This window comes from Gavia stellata, chromosome 28 (assembly GCF_030936135.1).
Source record: "Gavia stellata isolate bGavSte3 chromosome 28, bGavSte3.hap2, whole genome shotgun sequence".
In the NCBI taxonomy this organism is placed as follows: domain Eukaryota; kingdom Metazoa; phylum Chordata; class Aves; order Gaviiformes; family Gaviidae; genus Gavia; species Gavia stellata.
In genome coordinates, this window is record NC_082621.1 from 3,752,198 (window position 1) to 3,765,186 (window position 12,989).

Below are 12,989 nucleotides of genomic sequence, written 5' to 3' on the forward strand. Positions count from 1 at the left end.
CGCCCTCGCCGGCAGCCCCGGGGCCGCGCAGAGGGTGCCGGGGCCCGACTGCTTCCTCAGCCGCGAGGCTGGGGCGCTCCTGCCCGCTGCCCGCGCTTGTACACACCCACCCCCCCTGCGTACACGCAGCTTGGGCGGCCGCTGCGGGCAGCCCGCAGTGCGCATGTCCCCCGCTACGCAAAGCACGCAGACTGCGCCGCTTGCGGCCGCGGTGGCGGGCGCTGAGCGGAGGGCGAGGGCCGGGCCTTAAGCGGCGGCGGTGGCTCCGCGTGACTCAGGTAACGCGGCCCCGGGCCGGGTCCCGCGCCCTGCCGGGTGGGACACCCCGCTCCCGCCTCCCCCGGGGCGGCCGGCCCGGCCTCGCCCCCTCCCCTGCTCCACATTACCGGTCGCCCTCGGCCCCGTAGTGCCCGAGAGGGGCGGGCTGGCAGCGAGGGCACCGGGCGTGCGGGGCCTGTGCTGTGTCCCGCGGGGGCAGGAGGCGCTGGCAGCGGTGCCGGGGGGCCTGGGGCCTCCAGCACCCCGCTGGGGCCGGGAGTGGGGCAGGGGTGAGGGAGTGGGACGGGGGAGCGGGGCAGGGCTGTGGGGAGTCGGGCGTGTGGGGCAGGAGAGGGGGGCCCGCGCCCCGGGGCGGTGGGGAGGCAGGGGGCTAATTTTAGCCTCGCTAACCTTGACTCGTGTCCCTGCGAGGAGCTGGGAGCGGAGGCGTGTGCCTGGAGCGCGGGGCTCCGCGGCAGGGCGGGACGCCGAGCAGCACCTGCGGTGGGTGTCCCTGCCTCAGGCTGGCGGGTCACGGTGGGGCCAGGCCTGCCCGGGCCCGGCGCCGCTCCCTTCCCTCTCGCCTGTGTGGAGATCGGTGGATGAAGCGGCTCCTCTTGCAAGGGGAAGTCGGTGGCATGTGGATCGTGGAGGGCCTGCCAGAGCGTATTCTGCTTCGAGGAGTTGTTTGTACTTAGAACCCGTTCTGCCGCGTGACAGAGGCTGTGTTAGGAGCCGGTTCTGGTTTTCACCCATCTCTAGTTCAGCTGTCTCTCTGCAATCGGCCACAGAAGTTTATTTTGCGTAAGGCTTTGTGGAGTTGTAGGGTCTTTTGAAAGTGGGTATATGCCAATAGTCTCGAAATTCTTATTGTGAAACTGTTGGGTTTTGGTTGAGCAGGTGGCTCTGTTGTCCTGGTGTTTTTAACCTCTGAATGCAAATTCTGTCATATGTAAATATTGTTTTGTTTCTCTGTTTAAAATTCACATAAAATTGTGACATATCCAAACAATGTGCTCAATTCCTGGGCTCTGCCTTGCTGTACTTTCCATCTTGATTAATGTTCTTGGGACCACGTTCTGTTCAGGTTTTTGCTAGAATGAGAAGCCTTTGACGAAGGCGTTCATTTTAGCTGTCCCTGTCATTTGTAGCAGTGGGTTCCCTGCATGTGGTACTCAGAGGAGTGCTGGTGTAATTTGGAAACAAATTGTTTCTATTTCAAATTTTAAGAGAACAATGCCATTAACATTCAAGTTCCCATTCAGATCTAGTTGCGGGAGGGAGTAAAATGAGTCTTACCGCTATGCCTGATGCAGCCGATCCTCCGTGAAACGCAGAAGTAGGGTTACTACTGCCTTTTGAGGCTCTTAGTTGGGACCTTGGTAATGTATAATTCTTGGTGATGTACAGTCTGAGTGGGAGACTGGGGCTGTTTTTGAGACCACGCAGAAAAGACATAGGAAGCTGAGGGCAAAAAAAGGTGAACTGACAAACTGTCTGCAGGTTTGTGGCAGATGTGGGGACAGAGCTTCAGGCTCATGAGCCCCAGTTTACCCTGTTTTGGGGACCGGTGCAATATCCATCCTCTTCCTGCTTTTTTTTTTTTTCCCTGTGGAGCTTACAACAAAAGGTCTCTATCTCTGACCAGAAATAGTGCTGCAATGCTGTGGGACCTGATTCTGAGCATGCGGTCTAGAAAATCAAAGATGAGCGCTTTTAAACTAGCAGAGGCTATTGGGGCATTGCTGTTTAAAGTAAATTAATTAAGTGCATTTTAAGATTGACTGCTCTTGTTACACATTCATTGATTGACTGTGTCCAACTACTAATTAATAACAACTGTAGGCACAGTGTGTGGTCTTTGAAATGAGCTGGCAACGCTGACTGCCTGAGAGATGCTATTGGAGAATCAGTTTTACAGTGGAATGTCTCTGCTTCCAGAACTTGGCCAGGTGTGAACCTGCTGCTGCCTCAGCTGCTCCTGCTGCAAGCAAGAGTCTAGAACCTCACATTCACAGTTATTTTTTCTTGTAGGAGTATTCACTTTCGTTATACAGAAGATGGCAAGATCAGGCAGGGGTTTATGTCTCTCTCTGGTCTCACCCTGATGGTGGTTTTAAATTGTTCATGGAAGTTGGGCATTACTGGAGGTGCAATATAACAGAATTGATACGGATTTTTTGCAATGTTTGATTTTTTTTTTTTACAATTTTTTTTTTTTTCAGTTAAAATGAGGAATTTATATATTTTTATTGTTGTCCTGTTCATCCCATGGAGTTTTTCTTTGGCAAAGTATGATGAATTTGAGGATGGAGATGACATTATGGAATACGATGATAATGACTTTGCTGAATTTGAAGATGTTAATGAAGATGCAGTCACAGAGTCTCCTCAGAGGATCATCACTACAGAAGATGATGAGGAAGAAGCCACTGTAGAGCTTGAAGGTCAGGATGAGAATCAGGAAGACTTTGATGACGCAGATGTACAGGTAATGCCTCATCTCCTTCCTCTATGTGTTTCCTAATTGTATCTCTACACCTTAGTTTCTCACCTTATCTTTTTGGATTTTGCTTACTGGGCTTTGGATTTTCATGCTGTTTGTCATTTTGTCCTTTAGGAAGGTGATACTGAGAGTGAACCGTATGATGATGAGGAGTTTGAAGGCTATGAAGAGAAACCAGATGCTAGTCCTAGCAAAAATAAAGACCCCATAACAATAGTTAATGTAGGTATAAATGTTGATCTGCTTTCTATTTGGTGTTTCATCGCTTGCTTTTTTAAGGCGGTATGCCAATAATGTCACTGGTGTACAAACGTACACGTAAGAGAGAATTTGTCCTAAATAATTTGCTATTTGAATTACAAGAGACAGTGCAGAAATGGGAAGAAGTGTGGAGACAAGAAATACCTGAAATAATGCACAGGATAGCAGCAGAATATGATACAGGTGTGCCAGCTCCCAGTTCCATGCTCTTCTGCCTTGGTTTATGCTACTTTAAATAGCAGCTCTTGAAGCAGAACTTCCAGGGCAGGTGCCTTTGGTCTGTTGATCTCTCTTCTAAGCTGCTAGAACTCCTGTCCTTGGATCAATGCTGTATTCCGTATTCAAACTGACAATTGTAATTGGAATATAGATCAGGAAATTCTTCATTAAAACAGAGCTTTTGAAACATAGTTTTTATCAAAGCATTTTATGACTTAGCTTCTTTTACCCATATGCCTATGTGGGAGAAGTGGCGGAGCTATAGCAGTGAGCTTCATTTAATCCGGAGAAAAACCATACATCCCAGAATGTCTGGGTGCTTTGTCAACACATAAGGAAGGGGTTGCATTGATGATATGCTTACAATAAACATAGTGTATTCTTAGCTTGTCTATGGCTAAAGTTTCAGATTAGAAATGGACTCCTCTGATGGTTTTTGAAGCCAATCTCTCTGTCCACCCTGCATCACCTTCTTGTTGCCTCCCAAGAGAGTCTTTTACAGAATGATCAGGTGCTTGAGGCCTGCATTTTTATTATCCCTGAGATCTCTTTTTAAGTATTATGGCTGACCATGGTAGTGAAAATTAAGGTTTGGGTACTTTTATGACTGAAGGGTGATACAGTGATAGCAGAAGGGCTAATTTTACTCTGAAGATTGCAAGGTCAGGCAGGCTTCCCTGCACAGCCTGTGGCTCTTGGTGGCATCCTGAAAATGCTCGTGGACATTGGGTATTACTTTAGATTTCAACAGAAGTTACACGATGATCAGATAATGCTGTGATGGGCAGGGCATCAAGCTTAAATAATCAGTGGATTGAAATGCTGGGCTGTTGACTTCTCCGAGGGATACATGCTAGCATAGGCTCACTTGGAAGAGAGAAGTATTTTGTTTGTATTAGCCAGGTATTTTGGGAATGCTATTATCAGTTGTTTCCTGTATGATTACTGTGTCCCAGTAGAGCCAAATGAATTATGCAGGCTTAGCTCTGTTCTGTCGCCTTTGTGAAGCTTATTGCTGTGATTGGGATGAAGCTTCTCCAGTACTCCGTGTTTTCCAAATTGTTTGTGTATATGGAATCTGCTCATTCAGTATGTAAAAGACCGTCTCCATTCACTTGCCATAGGTCCCTGCTCACCTTCAAAACAGCTGGGAGAGTTACTACATGGAGATCCTGATGGTAACAGGTCTTCTTGCTTACATCATGAATTACATCATTGGGAAGAACAAAAACAACCGTCTGGCTCATGCATGGTTCAATACTCACAGGGAGCTGCTAGAAAGTAACTTTGCTCTTGTTGGTGAGTTCCATAATGACTAGGATGCATTTTTAGTTTATTTGAATAAAGCTGGCTTTAGATCTGCATGTAGGCTATAGAGAAGAGTAACCTTTTCTATGCAGATGCAAGATAGCACTGATGACAGCTCTGTGTGTAGACAAATAGTGTGCCAGTCTTCCAGAGCTGAAATTAGATTATGGTCTTGTGGTATAAATTCTTCAGAAACATCATGGTGATACTGAAGTAATCCAGCAACAACTGAGCTCTAAGTCTGCTGATGAACTTTGGTGTTTTAAATTAGTGATTTTTAGACTGCAGTTCTCTTTCACTGTTGTTTTCTTCAGGGGATGATGGCACTAATAAAGAAGCTACAAGCACTGGGAAACTAAATCAAGAAAATGAACACATATATAACTTGTGGTGCTCTGGAAGGGTGTGCTGTGAAGGAATGCTCATCCAGCTAAAGGTAAGGATGAGTGGGTTTGTAGCACTGTTTTCCTGTCACCATTTTTCAGATTCTAGAGGTTTTTCCATTCCAGTATGAGCAACAAGGAGTCCTAGCTTGACACTCTTGCTCACATTCAGAGGCAGGATTCTGAAATATGCACACACGAAGGGAAGACTGGTCAGACTAAAGATCCGTACGGGCCTGTGTTCTGGCCATCAAAGTGGGTAAGAGTGAATGCTTACAGAAAGAGTATAGAAACCAGAAGTATAGCGTGAACAGAGGTAACTGGATGCTGAAGAGCCCAGCTGCCATTCAGAGGGACTTTAGTGTTTTGGAGGAATGTCCCAACATGAATTCCAATGAAGTACAACAGACGAATACAGAGTCCTGTACCTGGGATGGAACAGCCCCACACATTGGTTCAGCTCATAACTTGAGGGTACAAGGCCCTGAGAAACTCGTCTAATGCAGAAAGTAGGCCTGCTTTTGAGCAGCATAGGTGACTTCCAAAGCTAAATTATTCTATTAAAAACACCTACTTGTAACTGTCCTCTTTTTCCTTGAGCTCCGCTGCTATCTGCCAATGAAGCGCTGCACTCAAGGTATATTTAGGTATCTTCTTCTGTGTTTATAAACTTGTGTTTTTAGTTTCTCAAGAGACAAGACCTGCTGAATGTTCTTGCGCGCATGATGAGGCCGGCTTCTGACCAAGTGGTATGTACTCAGCCCTTTAGATTAGCTGTGATAAATCATTGCATTCCTTTGGTTCTGCTCTGCTGCTTTTGATTGTTCTTACGACACGCAAGTGAACTGCTAGGTGTCTTTCTATAGTATTCTGTATCTTCCAGTTTAGTAACCGTTGAAGCAGTCTGAAAGCATAATTCATATTTCTTTTCAGCCTGTGAAATGCAAACTGCTGATGACTGGAAATTGTTTTATCTATGGGTTTTATTGTTTGAGTGTTTTGTGAACAGTCTATTATGCTTCAAGACCTCATCTTGATAAAAAGTGGTTTTACGATCTGAAATACTTGACGATTGTTCTTCTGTCTGTTCAGTCTGCCTGAACAGAGTTGCTTAATGCATATGCTGGCCTGGATATTATATCCTGTAATGTTACTTTTTGCCTGGCCCTTGCTCTTGGAGATGAGGGGAATCTCTAACCACATAAATGCCAAGAGAGGTTACATTTTGGAAGAACAGTGGCTGTGTGCACTGTGAATACTCTTTCAATGTATCTATAATTATATTTATTTATATCTATTAAAAATATTTAATTTAGATGAGGGCAGTTGCTCATAAGCCACGGGTATCTGTACTGCAAGTAAGTCTTACAACTCTGCTGTTCTAGTCACTGTCATTATACTGTAGCGTTACACCAGAATACTGAATTGAGTACTCAATAAAACTAAAAAGGTACCTTTACCTTAAAACAAACGGAGAAGCTTTAAATCAACAAGCTTTATCTTAGCTGTGTATGGCCTCACTTAGTCTTTGTTCTTATGAATCAAAGTGTCAGACAAACATTGAAGTCATAGAAGACATAGGTCTCCATTTGGCCAGCAGTCTGAAGGCAGAGTATATCGTATAAATCTGATCAAGGCTAATAACATTCTGTCCTACAGCAAATAAAAGTAACAATGAATGATGAAGATATGGACACCTATGTGTTTGCTGTTGGAACGAGAAAAGCACTGGTGCGACTTCAGAAAGAGATGCAGGACCTGGTATGTATGTTCACACTGCGGATACTAACATGATAAATAACGGGATATAAAAACCTGTGATCTGTAGATCGCTTATTTTCTTGGGAACAGCTGAAAACTTGTGACTGACCTGTTGAAATTAGTGTGTGGGGAAAAGACATTTTAATCTAATGGAGGAAAGTCTAATGCCATCAAACATCTGACGTGCTAGCCAGCTGCTGTCAGAACTGTGGGAAGAGAGGCAATCGGGAGCAGCTTACATCTTCCTTTTGGTGTATAGTTCATTTAGGAGGAAGCTGAAGTATATTCTCAGGATACACGCGAGTGTCACTTCACCTCATTTAATTTGCACAAGTGACTTTTTCAAGGATTGAAAAGTAAACTTAGTGATACATGATGCAGCAAGTTTGGGTCTAAGTCATCTGCTTGTGTGTGATCTGAAATTAAAACTTTCCATGTGTTCAAGCCCTGAAGCTTGCAAAGAATCCAGTGATAACAAGCAGTGGTTTGCAAATCTTTTCTCTCATGACTTGTCTCAAGTAACAGCACTAAAGTGTGGTTGGTAGAATGCCAGTTGTTTTTGTTCCGTTATCAAACAATGTAGGCAAAATGCCTTAATCCACTTTGAGCATTCCAGCATGGATGTATTACAATTGTTTTAACTTTTTCCTTAAAGTACTCCCTACTGAAGGGAAATACTAACTTACACTATTGATACTGCAAGCTTAACTTTATGTTCTAAATGTCCCCAGCCAGACTAGGTGACTGAGTTAGCGTATTGTTATTGTTTCTTATCAGGTACTTTTAGGGGTCCCACTGTGCTGGAACAGTTCAGTCTGATAAGATAACTTACAACCTTGTGTTTATTTTTATTTCTTGCCCCTTGTTCTCTTTGAAACAGAGTGAGTTCTGCAGTGATAAACCTAAGTCTGGTGCAAAATATGGGCTTCCAGATTCGCTGGCTATCTTGTCGGAGATGGGGGAGGTCACAGAGGGAATGATGGACGCTAAGGTAATCTTGAATGAGTTAATACAAATCTTCCTTGGTAACCCTGGCACTTACAACCCATGCAAAAAAACTTGTAATCTTTATCTCCTGTGAACATCACAACAGGAGAGCCAAATAGCCCTAGTGAGATCTAGAGAAATCAAGACCCTAAGGAAGCTTCAAGGCTGGAAGAACGATGCAATTCTCACGTCTTTATTCCTTTTACATAGCAACTGTTAGTCTAACATGAACTGCAGACTTAAAACTGCCTTTCAAAGTCTGGAAGTTAGCTTCAACAGCCAGTTCGAAGGAGAGTGTTGATGGTGTGTCTGCAGGTCCTCAAAGTTGACATGTTATCAAATGAATTGGAAAATCCCAAATGAGAGTTAGATATCTAATACCCGAGTTGCTCATGTTAATTCCATGCATTGAGGCCCATTCTAGCAAAAGCTAACAAAAATTGACAGTTTCAATTTCAGTGTCATTGTGGCAAGCTGAGCACAGCAATTTTCTGTGTGATACATGGACACTTTGGCAAACCCATGTGGAGCGGGTAGGCTGCAGATGGATTGGTGTTGAGAAGAACTAACCCCAGTTTCTCTTTTAGATGATACATTTCCTCACGCACTATGCTGACAAGATTGAGTCCGTCCAATTCTCGGACCAGTTCTCCGGTCCAAAACTTATGCAAGAGTACGTATAACTCCTCCCAGTAGCTGTTGTAACACTAAGCAAAATAGAGGCCGACAAACTTGTTTGCAGTGTGAAGCCTGCTGGAATGCACACAAAGAGAATTTGGGAGCAAAGGTGAAACAGGTGGATAAATACACACCCAATGCTTCCAAATGCTGCATTAGTTCAGAAGATCAAGGTGCTGTATTGCCTTAATATTTATTTTTGTGTGCTGGTTATGCTATAGTTTGGTCAGCTACAAATTTCAGATAAGGCCTGGCAGCTACAGTGTACACAACTGCATGGAAATCAACTGAGGAATCCCACTAAAGGTATACGGCACGTTAGAGTTTAAGGGCCAAGAAATAACACTGCAGGAGGAAAACTCAACACGTTAACTCGGATGCTATTTGAATGCATTGAGAACTAGGTTTAAGCAAAGTGTGCGGTGTAAAACAACCATCAAGGCTGCTTGCCCTTCCCTAGCTCACATGGTTAAACATTCTGCTGTTGAATCCATCGCTTGGGTACTTTTGTTCAGGTTGATTCTCAGCTGTGCTTCAGATAAACACTGATGCATTATCTCTTCTGTTTCTCTAAGCCTCCTAATCTTGAGGTGCTTTTAGCTGCTGCTTCAGAATTGCCAAGTGGTGGGTGATTTATGTTCTCTGAATTACCATGTAGGCTTTTGCAAGGCTGTATTATGCTCACAGGCATATAAATAAATGATCCATCTCAAAACTTTAAACTGCCCTCCAAAAAAAGGAACGTACTTTGATTTAATTATAAGACAGCAGTATGTGTACCTTGTACTGAAATTGCTAGGCTTTGGAGGATCCGTGAGACGTAGGTCTGACTTTCGTACATTAGAATACTGTGGGGTTTTGGGTAGTGAAGCCTTGAATTCTTTAGAAAATATTTGTGGTTTTTTTTTTTTCTAACTGATCAGATCTGTAGAAGTATAAACAACATGGCATATGTAAAACTGAACATCATGAAAAATATACAAGCCTTCTTAGGGCTCAGATGCCAGAGCTCAGATGACCTCTGACAATCAGACTGGATGGTGCTGTTAGTACGATTTTACATTAATGCCTTTTCACTGCATGTTTTTGACTAAAACACTTCAGGAGTCTGAACAGTTTGAAACTTGAATTTGGGTTACAGCCAGGCTTTTAATCTTGTTTATTTTATTCAAGTAGTTTGCGAGTGTCTCTTGGCTCTTGACGAGGTTCTCCCTAACAACGTTAGGTATTTTGTATGCCTGTATTTTTCTTCACTCATTCCAGCCACTTTTTTCTTTCCTACCAGGGAGGGTCAGCTTACAAAACTGCCCGAAACTAAAAAGACACTTTTGTTTACATTTAACGGTAAGAGAACTGGTATACATGTGTGTATGTGTCTCTGAGGGAGTGTTGTGCTTTATTTGTGCAAGTCACATGCTCAAGTTCTGTCATCTATGGAAGACAATACATGACAAATTACTTCAGTGCATTAACAGGATCATTGATTGGTTAACCAGGAAACAGAAGGCAGTAGTAACACTGGGGACTGAGCGGCATATTGTCATGATAATAGGATACTCAATCTTGCTATTACTGATCTTAGTTCAGACTCATACCTCTGCTGGGGGTTGTATTAGGTCACCATTGGAAGATGGCTTGTTTTTAAGCCACACGCCTTGCAGTCTGAGCTTGCACGGTTACCTGGTTAACCCTGGTTTGAAATAAAAGCAGCCTGTTGGGAGCCTATTCTAGAAAAGGCCCATAGTTCTCTTCAAAATTCAAGGCCATAGCTCCAAGTGAAGCTAATGTCAGAGCCTGAATTCAACCCTTATGTTTGTATTGTGTACTAATAAAACTAAGAAAGATTGTGGGGGGGAAATGTGCCTGTCACCGTGCGAGGAATCTAAATGCGATCTCCAAAGCTAAACACCTCTTTTAGTTAGTTACATCCTTCCTACAGAGGAGGATAAAAACATTTTTCTTTCATGAATGGTGTGAGCAGTAAGGAATGAGTGTTACAGCAAGTAGAAAAATCCTGCCAGCCTCTGAATTAACAAGAAACTCTTTATTTCAGTGCCTGGTTCAGGCAACACTTCCCCAAAGGACATGGAGTCTTTGCTGCCTCTGATGAGCATGGTTATCTACTCTATTGACAAAGCAAAGAAGTTCCGTCTGAACAGAGAAGTAAGTAGTGTGTATTTTTCTGTTTTCTGAATATTGTATGAAGTGGCAACCATTACCATTGGATCCTTAATCTTAAGATTGGGAGCCTTATGTTTCTAATATGACTACCAGAGATACGTGTCCTGCTCCTGGGGAAATGCGTATTAACTGCATTTGCTTTTCTCTGTGAAAAGGGTAAACAAAAAGCTGACAAGAACAGGGCTCGCGTGGAAGAGAACTTCCTTAAACTGACTCACGTGCAAAGACAGGAGGCTGCCCAGTCCCGTCGAGAAGAGAAAAAACGGGCAGAGAAGGAGCGAATCATGAACGAAGAGGATCCTGAAAAACAGCGTCGGCTGGAGGTGGGTGAGATGGATTTTCAGATTGTTAGAAGCGACTGCCAAATTTCTCCTATGATAACTCCAGGGCTGCCTGTAGGTATACTAGCAACGGCCGACTTTGATTTCTTGTTTGCTGGAAAGCAGACAACTTTCAGGGTATATGCTGTTGCTTTCTGAAACATGCAAAAGCTCCCAGTGAGGAGCCAGCTCACGTGGTTAGAGATGTGAACCCAAGCACTGGAGGTCTTTTTTGTTTGGCTCTTCTGAAACGATCAGCTTGCTTTTTGAAGAGATCACTGATGTTCATTCAGACCTCTCTGTCCTTGCCTACAGGAAGCTGCTTTGCGGCGTGAGCAGAAGAAACTTGAGAAGAAGCAGATGAAGATGAAGCAAATCAAAGTGAAAGCAATGTGACTCCATTGTGAAAAGCGTCTCAGTGCCACCTGCGGAATTTTAATTCACAGGGTACGAAGACCTACTTAACTCCATAATCCTACACTTCTTTGAACACTAGTAGCCATTAAGAGAAATGTTCCTTGCATTGGTGTTACCTATTGAAGTATTACAGCAACATGCAGGTGTATGTAGAGAGCTTTGTCTCGGCAGTTTTATTCCAGGTGGTATAAATTTTTGCTACTTGTCTGTTTAAAAAAAAAATGCAATATTCTTGAATGCTCTTTGTCATTTGTTCTTTAAAACCAGAAGATTGTAAACCTGTCCGTGTGTGCTGGTAACATATTCATGCTTTGGTTTTAAACTTTGGTTTTAGTTATTGGGAGGGAAGGGGGAAGAACTTAAGGGGAGGAAAACTGCACAATAAGCATTTACTGTGCATTTATTTGCATCAAGCTTGTAAAGGCACAAAACTTAGAGCCTTCCATACACAGTATGGATTCTTCAGGGATTTAAGCCCAGTAGAATAGAAGTGATTTTTTTTTTTTTTTTTTTTTTTTTTTTTACAAAGAGGGACAGAAACAGTATTAGGTCACCTGTGGGCATGACTGACATGTGTAAAACATATAGATGGGTTAGATATGAGGGAATGGAATAAGTTTCCTACTTGTGGTTTTGAATGCTGCAAGCTTAATACAATGTGAAGTCTGTAATGTCAGCGTGGTGTTTCTTCAGGAGTGAGCGCATGGTGAGTTAGCAGCTTCAACTAGCTTTCCTTGAATATTTTAACTGTACAAGTTTGCCTCAAAAACTTTTCTCCTGATCTCAGCAGCTGCTGCCTAGTTCACTTCAGCCAGAAACTAGATTCAGTGAAGTATCTGCAATTGCCAGTTTCCCCAAGGAAGTAAAAACGTTTCAGAGGACATGTATCCTCTTCATCTGGTAAATGATCACTTCAGGTTTTTGAAATAAATGGGGAGAATGAAGTGAATGCCGCTGTGCAAGCACTTCGCTAACTGAGAGAGCTCTGCATTTTATAAATGCTTCCTTGTCTAGAAGGCATTTTATTGTTGCTTGTAACAGAGTTTTAACAGTTTTGTGGGGAAACAATGTATTGCATTTTCTTGTTCAGTACTTTGTGCAAACCTGGTTCTGAGGCAATAAGAATGAGCTGCTGTTTGAAACAGCGATTGCTTAAACTTCTTGTTCCAGCATGGGATACTTCACACTGATTTAAATGCAAATGTCTGTAACCTGATACATGCAAATACGTTAATTTTATAATGGTTGGTAAAATTATTTAAAACCAAAACTAATGTAGATTATGTGAAATTTTAGCGCTATTTAGCTTTAAAGATTAATATGGTATTGTTTCACAAAGTTCTTGAAAGGAAATACTAGTTTGTGCTCTTTGATTAAGCGGACAGCTTTCCTGAAGTCCCATACAGTTGTGGGCCATGGCAGCTAATTTTGTAATATGAACATTCAAATGAACAATCTAATGAAGAGTAAAATATAATTGAAACACTCCCCCTGCCTACTTTACTTGGCTGGACTCTGTGTTCCTTTCATCTCGTAAACTCTTGAAGCCTCATTTGACCTGGGTAGGTTTTAGCGTAGGTTTTAAACACGGAGTAGTCTCTGCTGCAATGCTGGTGGAAGTGATTCTTTCCACCCGGGAGCTGCTCCCTGTGAGGGCGGTGGTTGCTGGGGGAGAGGGCCCGTAGCCCGAGGAAGGAAGGTGTCTCTCCC

At 43.3% G+C, this 12,989-nt stretch overlaps 1 protein-coding gene across 1 annotated transcript; it reads left to right on the top strand.

Annotated features, from left to right (window-relative positions):
- The first annotated feature begins 232 nt into the window (after positions 1-232).
- CCDC47 (coiled-coil domain containing 47) lies at positions 233-11,801 on the top strand. Its single transcript, XM_059830376.1, has 13 exons — positions 233-278; positions 2,484-2,749; positions 2,879-2,986; positions 4,369-4,543; positions 4,867-4,988; positions 5,619-5,684; positions 6,595-6,696; positions 7,577-7,687; positions 8,271-8,356; positions 9,647-9,705; positions 10,415-10,524; positions 10,698-10,865; positions 11,178-11,801. Exons 2-13 carry the CDS (start codon positions 2,489-2,491, stop codon positions 11,256-11,258), a joined length of 1,449 nt encoding a protein of 482 aa, XP_059686359.1. The 5' UTR covers positions 233-278; positions 2,484-2,488; the 3' UTR covers positions 11,259-11,801.
- The last annotated feature ends 1,188 nt before the right edge of the window (positions 11,802-12,989 follow it).

Coding starts and splice junctions, on each gene's coding strand:
- CCDC47 (XM_059830376.1), top strand. CDS start 2,489: ATGAGGAATTTATATATTTTTATTGTTGTCCTGTTCATCCCATGGAGT. Junction 4,544..4,866: donor AAGTAACTTTGCTCTTGTTG/GTGAGTTCCATA, acceptor TGTTTTCTTCAG/GGGATGATGGCACTAATAAA. Junction 4,989..5,618: donor GAATGCTCATCCAGCTAAAG/GTAAGGATGAGT, acceptor TTGTGTTTTTAG/TTTCTCAAGAGACAAGACCT.